General features: G+C 43.6%; 1 protein-coding gene across 1 annotated transcript in view; it reads right to left on the bottom strand.

The window, feature by feature from the left end:
- Positions 1 to 110: 110 nt before the first annotated feature.
- RNF213 (ring finger protein 213) overlaps positions 111 to 17,700 on the bottom strand; it is a 244,566-nt gene continuing 226,976 nt past the window's right edge. Inside the window, exons 54-67 of the mRNA XM_077266309.1 lie at positions 17,437 to 17,531; positions 17,182 to 17,341; positions 16,856 to 17,030; positions 16,179 to 16,273; positions 13,091 to 13,348; positions 11,321 to 11,453; positions 10,806 to 10,889; positions 9,135 to 9,315; positions 8,852 to 9,053; positions 5,190 to 5,267; positions 4,888 to 5,085; positions 4,200 to 4,289; positions 3,295 to 3,473; positions 111 to 1,117 (exon numbers count right to left, since the gene is read on the bottom strand). Of these exons, the coding sequence (XP_077122424.1) occupies positions 973 to 1,117; positions 3,295 to 3,473; positions 4,200 to 4,289; positions 4,888 to 5,085; positions 5,190 to 5,267; positions 8,852 to 9,053; positions 9,135 to 9,315; positions 10,806 to 10,889; positions 11,321 to 11,453; positions 13,091 to 13,348; positions 16,179 to 16,273; positions 16,856 to 17,030; positions 17,182 to 17,341; positions 17,437 to 17,531 (2,073 nt within the window). The 3' untranslated portion in view covers positions 111 to 972. The remainder of the gene's footprint in view (positions 1,118 to 3,294; positions 3,474 to 4,199; positions 4,290 to 4,887; positions 5,086 to 5,189; positions 5,268 to 8,851; positions 9,054 to 9,134; positions 9,316 to 10,805; positions 10,890 to 11,320; positions 11,454 to 13,090; positions 13,349 to 16,178; positions 16,274 to 16,855; positions 17,031 to 17,181; positions 17,342 to 17,436; positions 17,532 to 17,700) is intronic.

The following is a 17,700-nucleotide window of genomic DNA, read 5'->3' as shown; positions in this document are numbered from 1 at the left end:
ACGGCATTAGATATTATGTTTAATGGAAAAGTCTCTACGTATGTACCCATCATTATTATTAAAATAAATAATCTAAAAAATGCTCTACATGACAAACAAGTACCACACACTAATTTTTGGGATATTTTTAATGGAAGCAAGTTGTAATTGGCACATGGAAAAGGAAAAAAAAACAAAAAACAAAGTACTAGAACTCTACCAGGCATTTCCGTAAATGGTTCACAGTTTGGCAGTGTTGACAAACCTACTGAGCTAGCCGCCTTTTACAGGCCAAAGCAATATCGTGGCAGAGGTAAACCTACAATATATGGTTAAATCCTAAATGAACTGCGCATGTAAACTATTCTTCCAAAAATATAGTATTAGTACATTTAGTAATGGTGACCTGTCGGTACCCATACAGGCGGAGCGAATGGACACAAGAAAGATCAATAAAGCTCAGACGGCGGTTCAGAAGACTGATTGTATTAGATACAGGATTACCTGATTAGCAGTTATTGTTCACGAATAGGAAAAAACAAAAATACGTCCAGCACTTTATGTGGCAGTTCTCACTGTGCTTAAATTATGGCTTGAGCCTATATGTGGTGATAAGGGATGGTCTGTATATGGTGGTATGGTCTGATCCGTAAGACATGGTCTGTATGTTATATGACATGATAACTTAGTACTTGTGTGTATGTAGATTTATGCTATGAAATGTTTTTCCTAAGTATGACCTGTTATGATAGCTGATATACATGATCTATGACATTCATGATGAATTAGAAAATCTGTTGCATAACGATTGTGCACCTTATCGTAAATCCCGGTTTGTAATAATATCCCTATATATTGTTGGTCCTAATTTTACAAGTTTTCTAACAATTTTCTTCATTATAAAAAGTAAAAAAAAAAATCCTGAGTTAGCAGCATTAATGTTAAGTCTCTAAATCCAGGGAAGCAGGAGACGTCACCGCAGTTATGAGGACTTTATAGACGATCCCACTTCTTAGCGGCAGCGATCTTCCAAGCATCAATGCAATGGGCAAGTACAATCCGCTCTGGAAAATCCTCTTCCATTTCGGGGAATGAGAAATTTTTGGCATCAAGAAGAGGTCCTAGTACTTCCCGGAGTCTGCAACCACAAATGTGAGACGGTTTACACAAGTTGCAGGTGGGTATATGTGATAAGAAATAACGAATACATTTACTTTTTAAATTTGCTAAAGTCGGTGGACTTCCCTGCATCTTCCTGCCCCAAAAACTAAATATTTGGAGCCTCTTGTAGTAAGAAATTAAACCAGTGACACATCATTGGCCATTTCTGTTTCATCATTGTAATACATGCAGTGTACGCAGAATATGGGAATGCTCCCGCTGAACACGCCGACCATATAGATAGATCCCCGGATATATGCCACACAAGTGATCTTTTGCTGTATGCCCCATATACTTTATGGAAATCAATCACATATCCTATATAGTAGCAAACAGTCTTCTATTTGCAACTTTGCAGAATGGTTTCTACGTATAGAAGTGTGAAGAGCTGGCCTTGTTCTAAACTCTACTGGACCAATGGATGTAGAGTGGAATCCATGGCACCAAGGGATGCAGACTTTTTCCAGCACGAAGCACTGGTTACCTCAATCTAATTGTTGTGCTCTATTAGAGATTTGCTTCTTGTGTTTTATTACAGATTAGCTTGCTCCTCAGTTCAGCCTCAACAATCGATGTTTCCATTCAGTGACAGTAAGCAGAGGAAGGCGTGCAGGCAGGATCTTATATATACATAAGGCTAGACCCAAGATTGGTAATCAAGGAAAGCAAACAGTCCATTACTCTCACTAGTGTCTAAGGGGCCTCAAGACATTTTTCTCCCGTTACTAGTCCCTTTGTGTGAATAGGGATAGTAGACCAAGCTGAGGTGTCACCACAGGGGGTCTCACATGCAGTCCCAGGTGAGGAAAATACCTTTACCAATGCACAGTTGGCTTTGGGGGGCAGGGGGGTGAGGGTATGAACACTTCTGCCCATTCAAGGGCTGATCCCAGGGAGGAAGGACAATAAGTTACATGGTTAGTGAGGAGTTGGAGCAGTGACTTCAAGGGGCGAAGATCTATTGATGAGGTCCTGGTGTCCAAGTATGGAAGGCCTATGAAGTTTGGAGATTGGTTGCTGGCTGGGCTGGTTACACGTTCTACGGTTGTGGGATCTGTCGTCTGGATTTGAGGAACATTCTTAAGAACTGTTGCTGCTGGATACCTGTGCTTCGGTGGTGTTATTTGTAGTCTTGAGGAGCGTGGACTGTGACCACAGACTATACTGGCAGGAGATACGAAATCTGTGGGCCAACCAAAAGTTGGAATACTAGGAGTATCGCCTGGTACGGGGGCAGAAGAACTACCGGCTCAGGGGAGGGAATCTTGTGGACTGGGGAAAATGTATTTTGGCCATCTACCCAGAGTTGTTGTAAAACCATGGACTTACGGAATAAAAAAATAGTTGCATTGTTAACCTTCCTAGGTGATTATTACAACCCACAACCTCAGATCTTCACAAGCCATGTTGAAAGGTAAAAAAACAGTGTGAACAGAGCCTTAGCTGACTATTAGATGGCTGTTCAGTCCTCAGCTATCCGCCTTTAATCAGCAGATAAACATGCATTTTTTGGATTGGTTGGCCGTGTGTATTTTAATGAGTAGAAGGGAATAAAACATTACTAGAAGCTTCAGGCAGTAGGTAAGGTGGCATATACACTGGCCAATCGGGAATAAGCCTTCCTAGAAACACTCGTTTCCTGATCATTGGACTGTGTTAACAGACAAAGTGGTTTAAGCTGGCTTACAAATCATTTTTCTCGGCATTGCATTGTGCTGCCTAGACCGCACATGTGCTGCCAATAACTGTGACAGTCTATGAACACACCGATCACTCTGTACGCATGGAGACTGCGGATTGCCTGTCTAATCAGGCTATTAAATGACAGGACAGCAGATGAACTTTTATGTCGAGGAACGAACATTGTTTAGTCAGTTACAACGTTCGGCTACTGAAAATGCACCTAAATCATGCAGAGATCAATTGACTAAACAGGTTACTACCAAAAATGTCTGATCCTTCTTTCAAGGATTTGTTGAACTGCTGAAATACAGATCCAATGCTCATTTCCGTAATTAGTCCCCTTCTCCGTCTATGCAATGGTGATGACAAAAAAATAAACACTTCCCTTTGTCAAGCAAGGAATGGCAGCCAAACTCAAAGGTGAGGCCGATGGCAAGTGAATACTGTAATGAATACTGTAATGTCACTTACGTCCAGGAGGGTCTCAAATGTTCGGCGCTGTTTGGCTTCTTTAGTTTTATAGTGATCATCTCATGTAGTTCAAGCAAAAAGACATTAGTTCCATTTTGCTCCAGGAATATATTGAGTTGTTGTCGCCCTTCTTTGTCCAATTCTGTTTTATAAACTTTGTCTACATCAGCAAAAGGGTCCTGAAAAAAGTATCAGAGATGGTTTAGTGTCCTTCATTTATTAAAAGTATTGTCTTTACTAAAGGTCATCAATATGAGACTTGTGGGGTCCGACAACCGACACCCCAACCTCTGCGCTCCGACAGCGGCCACAGTGTGCAGAGAGGAAGAGCGCGGCTCCATACATTGTTTAGTGATCTCTCAGTGGACAGATGATGAGGTGTAATACCCCAGAAGTGGCCACTATACAATATATGGAGCCACACAATTGCATCTCGGTACAGTTTACATCCGACCACTGCAGGAGCGGATAACAGCTGGTGGGTGGAGGTGCTGGGTTTTGGACCCCCACTAGTCAGAAACTGGTGATCTAACAAATATCAGATCATCAATTTGTTAGTCCCGGACAACCCCTTTAAGAAGCACTGAAGATCAAATCTTAATTAGGGATGAGTGGACCTGTGGAAGTTCAGATTCTGGTACCCGAGCCGAACTTTACTCCAAGGTTTGCTTCGAATATCAGAAGTTGGACCAGGACCCGGACCCCATTCAAAACCATGGGAGCCCAAACTTTTGATCTGGAAAATATTCTCTCTCTCTTTCCTCCAGACGTCCCCCGTAATCTCCGAAGATTGCAATGGACTTTAAGGAGACGGCCGTGTTCGGCGATTAGCACCGGACACCAACTGTCCAGTACGAACCTCGAACCTTTAAGTTCTCTAATCTTAACGCAAAGTTACACCTTACTCTTTTAAGACGTAGAAGGTGAGCAGACTTCAGGGCGGTGAGTAATTGCCAGAGTGCGATGGTGTTCTTCAGGTAACAGCGCTTCAATGCCTGCAAACAATGCAGAAGATTATGTGCAAAATGTTTCTTTCTTTTACATGTGGTCAAAAATACATCATTTTAAGAATGCCTCCACCTGCTACATTCTGATAAAAGCGTCACTCCAGGACAAGAAAAATGTTCAGTATTTGGCCGGAGTCGAACATCTCTGAAAGCCCCCACAGATACTTCTCCTTACTGGTGCAATCATAGAGGAGCCTGCTGTTCCCCACTAGGTCCTAGCTGAATCCTGCCCTTAGAAGAGGGTGATTGGTAGCCTGTTTAAAATGCACGATTATCGGGAAACGATCATCCTAGGAATGCTCGATCCCGATGATCGTCAAGTGTAAATCCTCGATCTCGATGATCGTCCAGTGTAAATGCGCCCTTACTTGTGTGTACCTGCTCTCTGACGTGAAAAATTGGAGACAAGAAGGGATGGCGGCTTTTTTATTTTTTGACTGTAGTGTTTTTTTTTGTAATGCAAGCTATGTCATAGGCTGTGTTTTTTGCATTACATGGTCCCAATCCTGGTACCACAGGTGGATACACAAGTCTTCTTTTAGAGCTGTTGCTGTATTTCTGTGTATCACACGTGTACACCACTGACCTCCAGGACATGAGCGCTGCTCTGGTCTTTCATTTGTAAGATGTCCTCAATGTACTTTGTAATGGGAACTTCTGGATCTCCTCCAGACATTGACAGGAATCCCAACATGACATCAACGATGTTTATGGCCTCGCAGACGTCGCTGAAGGTATTCAGGTCTTTGCTTATAAAATCTATTGCGGAGTTTGGTAATGAAATCTATGAAAACAGACACATTCATTTACAGTTATAAATTATCTCTGCAAATAAGTTATCATTACTGATTATTCTTTTATTGTTGTAAAGTCCGCCCAATACTCTACCTGCTCGAGCTTTTTCCTTACGTCCATGAATAGGTTTTCATAGTTCCGATCTTGGGTAGATATAATTGTCGGCAGACCCTACAATATCCGCAAATAAGAAAATACGTGTGATGAAACAAAATAAAGCAAAAAGGATTTATATGTCAAATTATGTAGCTAAACGGGGCCCACGAGATCCTCACGCTTGATGCTACAGTAGTGGTTGTTCCTAGAATTTTTTTTTTTTTAATGTGTGAAACACTCTCCTAACAATGTCACGGAGATGGGGGCGGATGGCATTAAAGTCACAGATATATTATTCTAGCATGTCAGTTATAAAGAATCTCCTGTAAAAATTAAGATTCTCCTTATCAATACAACAAGGCGAGACTATCTGCTCTACTGACATGTCTGTTTTAGTAAATTATTTTATTTCCCATGAAATAACAATTCTGGACTATTTTGATATATTCCTGTGTGGAACGGTTCCTCTGTATTCCCTCTAGCAATGTAAGAATAAGCTGACAAGTGGATGCTTTCAAACACCAAAGTGTTAATAGTTTATTTTCAGCAACAGTGGCGTATCTAAGGGGGGACAGCCGGGGCATGTGCCCCGGGCGCAGCCGGCAGAGGGGCGCAGTCGGGCCGCCTAATGTGGCGGTCTGCAGTGTCTCCCCCGGTGGCTGCATTCTGCCGCCCTCGGTCTGGGAGTCGGCTGTTCTCTGTGCCGACTGTCAAGCTGACAGCCGGCACAGAGAAGCTGCAGAGCGCCGGCTCCCAACGTGTGCGGAGGTGGGGGTGGGCCCTGCAGGGTGGCTGCGGCGGGCAGGGAGAAATCCCTGCCGCTCCGCTGCCTACAAGAGAAAATAGCAGCGGAGCTGCAGCGATCCAGCGATCTGTCTTTCTGCTTCCTGCCCGGGCTTCCTCTCACACAGACAAGCCCGCTGGATGATGTCATCATTCAGCGGCCGGCTGTGTCAGAGGAAGGCGATGGAGATGCTGCGGCAGAGCGCAAGGAGAGGTGAGAGGGGTGTGTGTGTGTGTGTGTGTGTGTGGCGCGCTGCAGTGTGAAGAGGGGTCCGGTATGGAAAGGAGAGGTCAGTGTGAAGAGCATGTACCATAAGAGGGACAGTGTGGGGGTCATATTTTGTGCAGACAATATAGTGAGGGGCATTTTTTTATTCAGGAGCATTATAATGACACTTGTATCTTTAAGGGCATCATGTGGAAATTTTCTGCAAAAGAGCGGAGAAGATGGAAGTCTGCAGAGACGGCTGTGGATGAGAAAACTCATCATGGGATCTGGACAAGATGAAGAAAAGAAGGAGAACGGCTCCAGAGACGACGTCATCTATAAGGTACCTAGATGTAAATGTTATGTGTGATGCTAACTAGCTCTCATGTTTTTATTTATGTTAGGAGCTTTAAAGGGGATGTCCACATTTGTGATGAGTCTGCAGTCATTCTTTGTGACTGCAGACCTCTGACTTCTCACAGCGCGCACTGCATGCTGTCAGGATTCTCTCGTGCTGGCGATTTAGATACATGCGGTCACGTGCTGACTAGACATGTGTGGCCTCACTCAATGAAAATGAACTGAGCGAGGCTGGGCACGTCTAGTCGGAATGTGGTCAGAAGTTTACAAATCGCATGCTTGTGCTGACATGACTGTCCACCGGCAAGGGAGAATCCTAAAAGTGTGCAGTGCATGCGATGTGAGAATTCAGAAGCTGCGATGATTCAGCTCTGCAGGTTCCAGCAGTCGTCACATGGACACTTCACTCATATGCGACTTTCATACTTATGGTCCTGTGACAACGAGCTTCTCTTCTGCTTCTCTCTGTTTTTCAATGATCATTGAAAGCATTAGAGAGAGGTGCTCGTCGGTGCATGACTAAGGTCAGGATCACACAGGATACGGCCGAGTCTCACAGGTGAAAACCCAGCTCTGGCGCCGACACTCCGGAGCGGAGCGTGCAGCCACACAGCAATACATGGAGCTGCACGCTCCGCTCTGGAGTGCCGGTGCCAGAGCTGGGTTTTCACCTGCGAGACTCGGCCGTATCTCGCGTATGTGTGATCCCGGCCTTAGTGTGAAAATCGCATATGTCCTTGGTTTCCGCCAAAATGAATTCTTGCCCCGGGTGCCAGAAACCCTAGATACACCTCTGTTCAGCAATTAAAAGATCAGCGGTGAGTTCTCCAAGATGTTTGGAACAATCTCCCCGCCGAGTTCTTTCCAAAACTTTCTGCAAGTACAAGAGTACAGAGCAGAATGGATGCTGTTTTGAAGGCAAAGGACAGTCACCAAATATTGATTTAGATTTCACTTTTGTTCATTCAGCTTGAATTTTTGAAAGCATTCTAATGGTGCAGTATTTTTTCCACGCCTGCCTCAAATTTTTGAACAGTACTGTATATGAGAAAGTTGCTGCTTTCTGGTATTTAACTATAAATTGTAGATGAGCGGGGAAGGCTGAATCACTCGTAAGTAGTTCAGGTCAGAAAACCCACAGCTGGTACAAAAATTGTGGTCTTTACGCACGATGTTAACCGGCCTTAAACCGAGTAGCCACAATGTGGCTGCATGGTGACATGCCGATTGGCCCATTTTTATATTGTGGTCAACTGTTGGCAGATATGCAACAGATACAGGCTTATTTGTGTGCAGGAGGAGTTTCCACTTTTCTGACAGTAGATGGCAATGTTTTTACTGTTATCTGTAATGCATATACTTGTTGTACTTTGGTTTCACTTTCTCTCTGGTAAAAGTTTTTCACACTTCCTGTTATGCTGTATTAAGAAACTGATGCATGTTCCTCATGTGCTGTGAAGATAAAAGTTGAATTACCCCATATAATCTACTCTCACAGGTTTCTTCTGCGACCAAACTGTACAACATCAACAACCTTCAAAATGGCCGTTTTTTTTGCTCTTATTTTATTCCTGCTGCTCTTGAGTATTCTGATTTTTTTTTTGTAACCCAGAGATATGGGCCTTTTTATTTAGTGCTAGTTTTCATAGTATCTACATGGAGGAGGAGGTGTGGATCACAGGGTAATAATACAGAGGAGCCTCAAGACATGCCCCAGAAGATTCTGTGAGTCACGCTCCCCAAAATTAGCATTACATAGAAAAGACCATAGTTTTGGGTCCAAATGTTGGATTAAAAAAAAACAACTTTATACTCAGAGGACCACTGAAAATACAAAAACTAACCACCACTTTGGACCTGGTGACATTTTTATTTTTTAAGTGATACAAGCACTGGCTTGTTATTTTCTATAGTTGGCGTCTGCCTCCTTCTGACATGGAGCTAAGATTGAGTTGCCTAACGTCCTAAGGCTGGGTATAGGCTTGACACTTCTTTTTCACCTGGTGACATGTCTCTTAGTGCCAGGGTGTATACCCACGGTGCTAAGTGTTCCTGTATTATTAACGACAATTCCTCCAGGAGCTAACTTTTTTTTAATCTTTTACATTTTGTAAAGAATTAACCAGAGTTGAGGGGTGTAATAGAGGAAATAAAACGGTGTTCCTTTTTAGTGTAGACTTATGAAATAGTAACAGAGAGGAATGAAAGTTTATTCAGAGCAGAAAAGAGTTTTAGAATAAGCTTCATATAGTAACTAGAAACAGTAAAATGTGAGATTAGACCCAGAAATGAATATCCAGCTACTTACAACCATGGTGATCAGAGGTTTGCCTTGAAAAAATCTGCTGCCAATTTGCTGCTGGATCTTTGAAAAATCAAATTCTTGCAAGGTCTCTTTCCCGCTCTCCAGAGTGTACTGGCAATTGGAGAGGATTATAGGTACAAAGTCCTTCTCCATTTCATAGTTGATGACATGCAGATTTGTTACATCCGAGGATTTAATGGAATACCTGAGGACAATGGTTAGAAAGTGAGATATGTGGCCTCAGCTCAGTCATAACCCACCCACAGAGAATACAGACGATCCGTACTTCGGCTCATTGGCAGTATATTTTCCCAGGGCGTATATAAAGCCGTTGTGCAGAGCAATGAGGTAGCTGACCAGGGCGGTGGCGCATAAGCCGTCTCCTTGTCGACGGGGAAGAAGATAGGTGAATTTACTGTCCATGGTAAGGACAACGTCGCACACATCAGCTGGTAGTTTTATTTCACCTAAAACAGAAGAACAGGATGAGAGATTGGTTTACTATCAAAAGCTATATAGAAATAAGCATTATTCCTCGGGCGCTTCATTGGGGGACTCAGGAAACCATGATTGTACACTGTTGCCACGAGGAGGCTGCCACTAAGAATTACAACCTTAAGGGAAAAGTCCTCTCCCCCTCCGCCTACAGGCAATTAAGCGGTTCAGATTAACTTAGTGTCCCTCAGGAGGCAGGCACAGGACTGAAGTCTCCGGACAGGTTTCTGCCAAAGGTGTTTTTTATTTTTTTCTATTCTTTTGTTTCCCCTAGATAGAGTAACAGAGGGGTATGGGCACCTCTGTTTCTTTTCCCAACCCAAAGGGCGGAGAGCACAATCTGCTAGGGGTCAGCCTGTATCCTCTCCTAATGTAGTCGGTGATCTGGTTCTGGTGTGGATGGTCCTTGTTCTTCTTCTTTTGCCTAACTCGCCCACCCGAAGCGTGCTACATTCCACGCTGCGAAGAATGATCGAAGGTCATCTCCTAAGGGATCATTGATGAATCAAGGCTCTTAAGGACAGGCGAGTAGATCCTCTCCCTGCATCCTGCTGCGTTGCACTAGCTCCCGGCCAACATCTTCTATGGTGCTTACTCCCTTATTTTCTGTGTTTTTTTTTATTTGCCAATACCTTTTTCAGTTTTCTTTTTTCTTTCTTTGGGTCCCTCTTCGCTCCATCGCTTCTCCAGTCCTCCTTGCCCCCCCTGATACCTCAGCTGGGTTCGGGGCTCAAATTCTGTCTCTGGCCACACTTGTGTCATAGCTGAGCCTGGCAGGCAAAGTCCCCTTTTTCCTCAGCCAATCAAGCTCTTGTGTGGGCTATTCTCCTGCTTTGCTGCTTTCTGGCCCATCCTTCTTCACGGGTATCACCATTTTCTCACTCTACAGCATCCCCTAGCCACATCATCAATCTCAGGCGTTCTCCCATAAGTACTGACTCCATTGCCCTTGTCCCCTGGACTATTCTCCAGTGCTCCTCTATTCCTCCGACCACCAAGAATCCGAGATTGGTAGGCTGCCCGCCCCTAGAAACTGACACCATGGCACCTATTAACATTTTACTGACTGTCACTACATCCTTCTATTTTCCTTTCTTCAACTACTCCACTATGTCTACCCCCATAAAAAATCGAGGCATGCCAGTCTGCCCAGCCCCTGCTGGTCATACATTTGTATGACCTGACCGCGACGCCTATCGGATCAGGCCGCCCCTGGGTGAGTATAATCTAACCTCTTTTTCCCGTCTTTCAGGATACATCGGGGGCTTATCTACAGCTTTACAGAATGCTGTAGATAAGCCCCTGATGCCGGTAGGCTTAGCTCATCGTCAATTTTGGGGGTGACAGGTCCCCTTTAATAAATAGTGGCAAGAAAAAAAAAAATTGTGCTCAGTATTCGATACATAGATATAAATATGTAGTAGTAATTATACATAGATATTTTTTGTCTGAAGTCACTTACCATTAGTCTGAAGGGAATGGTGCAAATTATTCCAGGTTAGGAGAAAATCCTCTATCCGCTTCTTCATTAAACTCTGAGCTCCCCCTGTATCATGAAAAAGACAAGGACATTTTGATTGCGAGTAATATAATGTCCAAAGCCATCACGAATAGAGCACAGGTGGAGTTACACCTTAGAAAGATATTGTCCACCCCAAAGTACATGTACATGATAGTCTCCTGGCTCTACTCCAATGGCAGATGTTGGGGAAACAAGGAAAAGGTTGGATTTCTATATATCTGATCCTGTATTCCTGGGGAATTAAAAACCACTACCAGAAGAGTCTGGTATTGGCTTATTCCACCGCTTTCCTAGAGAGGAATAAGAGTGTGGAGGAATAGTTCTTATATGCCTAGACCCCCTATACGCTGCTCTAGAGATAGAACAGTTCTTCAGATCAAGCACCATTGGTTACACTTCTATTAGACTTTCACTTCTTAGTACTGGTGTGATGTGTCCACCATCATGAAACGCACCAGAGTGTATGGAACGTATGAAGTCTTGGATGGTTTCGTGCTCAATGTCTCGGCAGTTCTGGAACCTTTTCACCAGATCTTTCTGAAGACTCAGGATTCCTGGCAGGAACTTCACCATCTTTAGCTCAGCTTCCTATAAAAATACATTCAGCTTTGGATTATGCTCTTGTTATGATCATATTCTATAGAGCTGATTATACAATAGAAGAGACAACATATTGATATGTATAGAGAAGATAGATCAATACATCATATAAACAGAAGTCACAAACTCATGAGTCCACGTTCATTGTGCTCCTGAGCAGAATTGTATTAACCTTTCATATTGGTGCCATTTTGGTATAAGGTCTATAACAGGTTCTCTTTAAGGGTATGTTTCTACGTGGCATATTTGCTGCGGATTGGAGGCTGCGTACAGCCGCAGTGTCCAATCTGCAGTGTCCAGATGTTACAGCATCATAGTGGAGGGGACTTTATGAAATAGCATATCCACTATGCATACAAAAACGCAGGTGGCAAACCTGCGTTTACGCACATGCTGCACGTCTTTATAGACGCTTAGTCTCCGCAAGATAAATAGCACTGTTCTATGTATAGGATGTGGTGATTCCGTATGTGTTCAATGAACACATGCGGAATCACCGTGCGTACAAACACCGGCAGCGTTTTGGATGGAGCGGGTCCACTACGTTCAAAGCGCTGCTGGTACGCCACGTGGAAACATAGCCTAAAGAAGTACTCCCTGCATAAGTCATCACTGCAAAATCCCTGGCATGGGGGAGGAGCGCAGCAGCAAGGTCAGGAATTGAAAGGGGATGGGGATGACTCCCGCAGGGAAAATAGACCTCCTGTTTCTACATAGATTCAGCTAGTCTGTTTTTAATCACGTGATGTCCTAGAGCTAATGGGAAAGAGAAGAATTAGCTGGGTGGAAAAGCAAAAGGAGCAATTGTAAGTACACAGTGCTGTATAGTATGATGAGTGCTATATATGAACAGGATAAATATTCTGATGAGAGGAGGAGGGCTTCTTTAAATTAATGGCGATTATAGTACAGTGCATTGGTGCACGGATCACTACATCTTCTAATCCATGATATTCTCTCCACCTATATGTCAGTTTGCTTATCCAGTCTGCTGCGGCTGCTGATGAAAACTGCTTCTCAGCTGGGGTTGAAACAATGAGTGCTGAGTGGCCATTACCCAATGTACAGGGCCGTGGTGTTCAGCTCTGTTCACTGTTTACATTCAGCCCCCTACCAAAGCTGATAACAGCAGGGAGGCCGAGTGTCAGACACCCACCAACCGGATATTGATGACCTATCCTAACATTAGATTATCAATATCATAAAGCTGGAAAATCCTTTAGCACAACTTTAATAGAAGCTAAACTACCGTATGTTTTCCCATGATACTTTATATCAGTGATTGGAAGGGTTTGTCTGCACGGGATGCATCTGCTGCAAAATTTCCCTGCTGCAAAATTGTGGGAATTTTGTTGCAAATTCCATTACAAATTAACCTCTGATTTCACCCTTTGCATTAGCAGACAGTTTTTTTTATGCTGCAGAGAAATCTTATCCATAGCACTAGCACTTTAATTTGTTGCAGACTCGTGTAGAAGCCCCATCTGTGACCATCAGTAATACCTGTAAATATATAAAGCTATACATGGCCCCAATATTAGTACTTAAATCCATTTTGAAACAGAAATGTCTTTGTAACAAACAATCAGGCTTATTACTTGTCTGTCGTTACAACATGGACTTACGTTCTCCAAGAACTTCCATAACAGCGGCAGATCATCCTTCCCATTTTTCTGCTGAACGATGTGCATTACATATTCTATGGAGATCCTTTCTCTGCAGCTCCAGATTTTGGAACAATGCACGTGACTGTTCTGTGGCAATTCCAGTTTTTCTCCGCTTTTCACCGGGTCACCATACACGATCCTCACTATGGGGTTTGAGCTTATCCTTTCATCTTTGCTGATGTAATCGTTCATAGATACAAGAACCTCATCCAGACTCTGTGTGTACAGAAATAAATTGGATATCACTTAATAGTAGCCCGATAGGTACAGAAATACAGGAGCATAATCATTGTTATTTCCACTATTTATGACATGGCAACATTTAAAAAATATATAAATTTGTGTTCGCTTTTACATAAGAGGTGACCTTTTAGACGTGCTCTTTATAACTTTTATTTTAAAGAGAATTTGTCAGCTGGTTTATGCTAACTCATCTGAGATGAGCGCAATGTAGGGAAAGAGATACTGAATCCAACGATGCATCACTTAGGTTACTGGGTGCAGCCATTCACACACAATCAGAGCTTTTAAATTTAGCAATGCGGCAGAGCTGAGGAAGCTAACCCCGCCCATACTAGGCACTGTGTAAACAATGTCTATAGACAGTGAGCTGCTTATCACAGGAGGGGGCGGAGTCGGACTACTAAGCACTGCTGCTGCTGTCCAAGCAATGATAAGCTCCTGTTGCTAAAACAATCACTGCAAGTAAACAACTGTGTGGAGATTGATAAGATAGGCATCTCTTAAATCTGTGTTTTAACCCCTACAGCATGCGATCTTCAGCTTACATAGCAAATACCTGATGACAGAATCCCTTTAATGATGGTGGTTTACTATTTTGGGATCCTTCATAAATCAATTGTGTTGTTTTGAAGATAGGGCAAAGAGAACATTTCTATCTGCAGGTGGATGGCTTTTTTGTAATATTGGATAAGTTGTAAAATAATACATTGGCCCATTTATACTTTGTTTGCGCAATTTATTGGTGTAAAAACAAGCGACTTTGCAGTTTCACTCTACCAATATTCCTCTCCATTCATAAAGAAGGAAGGAGGGCAACACTTGCAAACTTTTTCTGTAGAGCTGCAAGCACTGCTTTGGTCCAGTGATTTGGCCAGCTGCACAGCACCTACACTCCTCTGATGTCTCAGAGACAAAGAGGGTATAATTAGGTCCAGCATCGCAACCATGCTGCTAATCCAACCTGTCACTCAAGAAGAAGCTCACCGCCCCCTGGGAACCAGGAGTCCTGGAGGCTGCGGATCAGTGAGCTACCAATGACTACACATGACAACTCCTTTAAGGCCAAGCAATAGAAGAACAGCGCTCCATCCAGGTGTGTAGTATAAAAAAGAAGTTTTATTTTGCCATACAACAGCAACGTTTCGGCCCTAAGGGCCTTTATCAAGCATGATAAAGGCCCTTAGGGCCGAAACGTTGCTGTTGTATGGCAAAATAAAACTTCTTTTTTATACTACACACCTGGATGGAGCGCTGTTCTTCTATTGCTTGAAATTTCTATGGTCCTGGATGGTTCCCTGGACTTGGACGGGCGCCCCAGCTAGTGAGTGCTGTCAGCCTTCTGTTTAACTCCTTTAAGGCCGTCGTGCTTAGGGGATAAATATGCAAAGTATCACATGTTGGGTTTAGATACAAGGTACATCATGCGCTGGGGTTAGATATGCAGAGCGTACCACACGCTGAGGTTACATACACGGAGTGTACCACACGCCAGGGTTAGATACGCGGAATGTATCATGCGCTGGGGTTAGATATGCAGAGCGTACCACACGCTGAGGTTACATACACGGAGTGTACCACACGCCAGGGTTAGATACGCGGAGTGTATCATGCGCTAGGGTTGCATACGCAGAGCATATCAAACGCTGGGGTTAGATACACGGAATGTATCATTCGCTGGGTTTAGATACAAAGTGAATCACGAGCTGGGTTTAGATAGGAGTGTATCATGTACTGGAGGATCATGTGCTGGGGTTAGGTATGCGACGCGTATCACGAGTATCACATGCAGCAATTAGATATGCAACTCTGCGTGCTTTATCACACACGATGGGGAATAGATACATGGCTCTGTGGGCTGTATCACACATTATAGGGATTTGATACGCTGCCCTCTAGGCTGTATCACACATGATGCGATTAGATACGTGGCTCTGCTATATTAGCGTAAAGCCTCCTTTAGATGCATGCAACACAGGGACATCTGAAAGAGGCTTAGACTGACACAGCAGAGCTGCGTGATGATTACACTGCGGTGCTCTGAACACTGCAGCACTAACAGTGATGGTGAGCACAGGCCGGCAGACTGACATGGTACAACCAATACTAGGCTACCAAGCTGTCCTCACCACTGGAAAAAGGCGCTGCTGTACACAGTAGTGTCACCGCTCAGAGCAGCCCTGTGGCAATCACGTCTAGTACAATGTTAGGTTGCCAACCACCGCTCACTTGCCGCCCTGGTGCTCGGCTCACCACTCGCAATCCAGATCTCCTTTTCTTACCGCTCAACACTGTGTGAGTAGGGCCTGAGGGAGATTGTAGCTCACAGCACAGCTGTGGAATACGACAAAATGGTGCTTGCCTCTCCCCAAGGTTGTGAAGTGGACAGCCCTGGGGTGTGCCTAGGTGGCTAAGGCCATGACCACAGGGGCTGACCTATCTGTGTGACACTTGCGCACCAGAAAATAAAAATTACAGCCCCTAACGACTGCACAAAAAAAATTGAACAAATAAAAAAATGTTAAATCAGTAAATTTAAATTTGTATTTAATTTTGTATTAAAAATAACTGATTATAATCAACAATTATCAATACAAAATTTAAAATCACGACATTCCCTTTAAAGCTTACTGAAAATGTGTTCACCTTAAAAAGGCACAAAAGAGGGAAAACAAAATCTTTGAATTCAGACCAAATTCATCAAACATTGTGTGCCAATATAATGGATTTGGTGCAAAATCCAACACTGCAAAATGAAAGCGAAAAGAAAAAGTGCAAATGATAAATTTAGTCCGTAGAGGTTTACCCGCATCACCGGAGCGATGACCACAGAGGCCAAGTGTTTCTCCCAGCCGTTTCTTGACTCTTTTGTAGACCAAGTTTCATCAAAGTGCACAGGCCCTGAGGGAAGAAAGTAATAGATACTGATGAGATTTATCATTAGGGTAAAACGCAGCCAATCACGGGGTAATAAGTAAATAAAGCCATATACTTTACAATATATTTTTTCGGTTAAAGGGAACCGGTCACATCATGCTGCCTGACCCCGAGGCGGAATGAATCAGACGATCCTCCATTAGAGACTTGTTGTTTTGTTCTGAAATTCAATGACTTTTCAAAGAAAACAACAGCTGAAATCTCAGTCGGGGATAAGATGAAGGCAATGAATAATCCAAAAGGTGTATCCCCGCTGGCTTCTCCCCGCCCGCTTAGCCGGACAAGCAGGCCTCTCCCAGTAGAAAAGGACCTGTCAGTCTAGAGGAGCAGGCGGGGAGAGACATCTTTGACTAGTCATCCTAGGCATCTCATCCCCAGCTGAGCTTTCTACTAGGTTTCTTTTATGAAATGTTGCAGCGTTTCGGGGTCCTACACACACACGTCTGTAATGCAGGAGATGGTCTCTGAGTTGTGCCATCCCGGCTTCTCTTTATGTGATCTGTTTCCTTTTATAAAGAAGTATAATACTTCATAATAGTGACTTACATTGTCCTCGCTGATCAGGACTCAGCATTTGATTAAGTACAAGATGTACGACGGTCGTGGTGTCATCTGCACTTTTTCCAAGAGTGTTCCTCAGATATTCTAGGTCTTTTTCTATGTGACGGAAAAGGAAACTTCTGACATCTGGAACTTGTGGCTTCACGATGCGAGTCACAGTCTGATAGAGAAGAGAACAGCGGATGAGACTTGTAAGGTCAGAGGAACAGAGGCTGCTTCCATCACAAGTAAGAGGCAGACTTCCCAGCCCTTCTGATGACACCATAACATATAAGGTCCACCATGGTGATTAGCGCCTTTCTGATATATACCTGTAATTCCACTTCTGACCCCAGGAGCATAGACAGATGTGTCAGCAGCCTCAGTACGATGAATGCAGGAGTGGACAGATCTCGGTCAGGAGCTAGAACTGTCCCTTGTCGTTCTGGAAGTCCCAAGACGTGTCCTGTCTGTGTGCGATCCTCGGCCTGCCTATACACATTGAGAAACATGACACAAAAACATTTCTCCAGATATATCACTTATTTTTTGAAATTCTAATCTGAAATAATGAAACAGGAGCGTACTGAACGTTCTGGAATCCTTGATGAGGTATATGATTCTGTCCTCCAACCTCAGCTCCGCAGTCTAAACATCGGCTCGTCTGCATCGGCTGGCCACACTGAAAAAAAATAAATTACAGCACATATGAAAATATTCAGACTGTGAACACATGAATAAGCAATCCTGTATTTACAACGGATTTGTCAGCTTTTCTGACATGTCCGTCCGTGAACTAAATAATTTCAATTTCTTTAAATTAATTCACAAGCAACTTTTCTGTTTTTCGA

The sequence above is a fragment of the Ranitomeya variabilis genome, chromosome 5 (genome assembly GCF_051348905.1).
Source record: "Ranitomeya variabilis isolate aRanVar5 chromosome 5, aRanVar5.hap1, whole genome shotgun sequence".
In the NCBI taxonomy this organism is placed as follows: domain Eukaryota; kingdom Metazoa; phylum Chordata; class Amphibia; order Anura; family Dendrobatidae; genus Ranitomeya; species Ranitomeya variabilis.
This window is presented reverse-complemented; position numbering and strand designations above follow the sequence as displayed.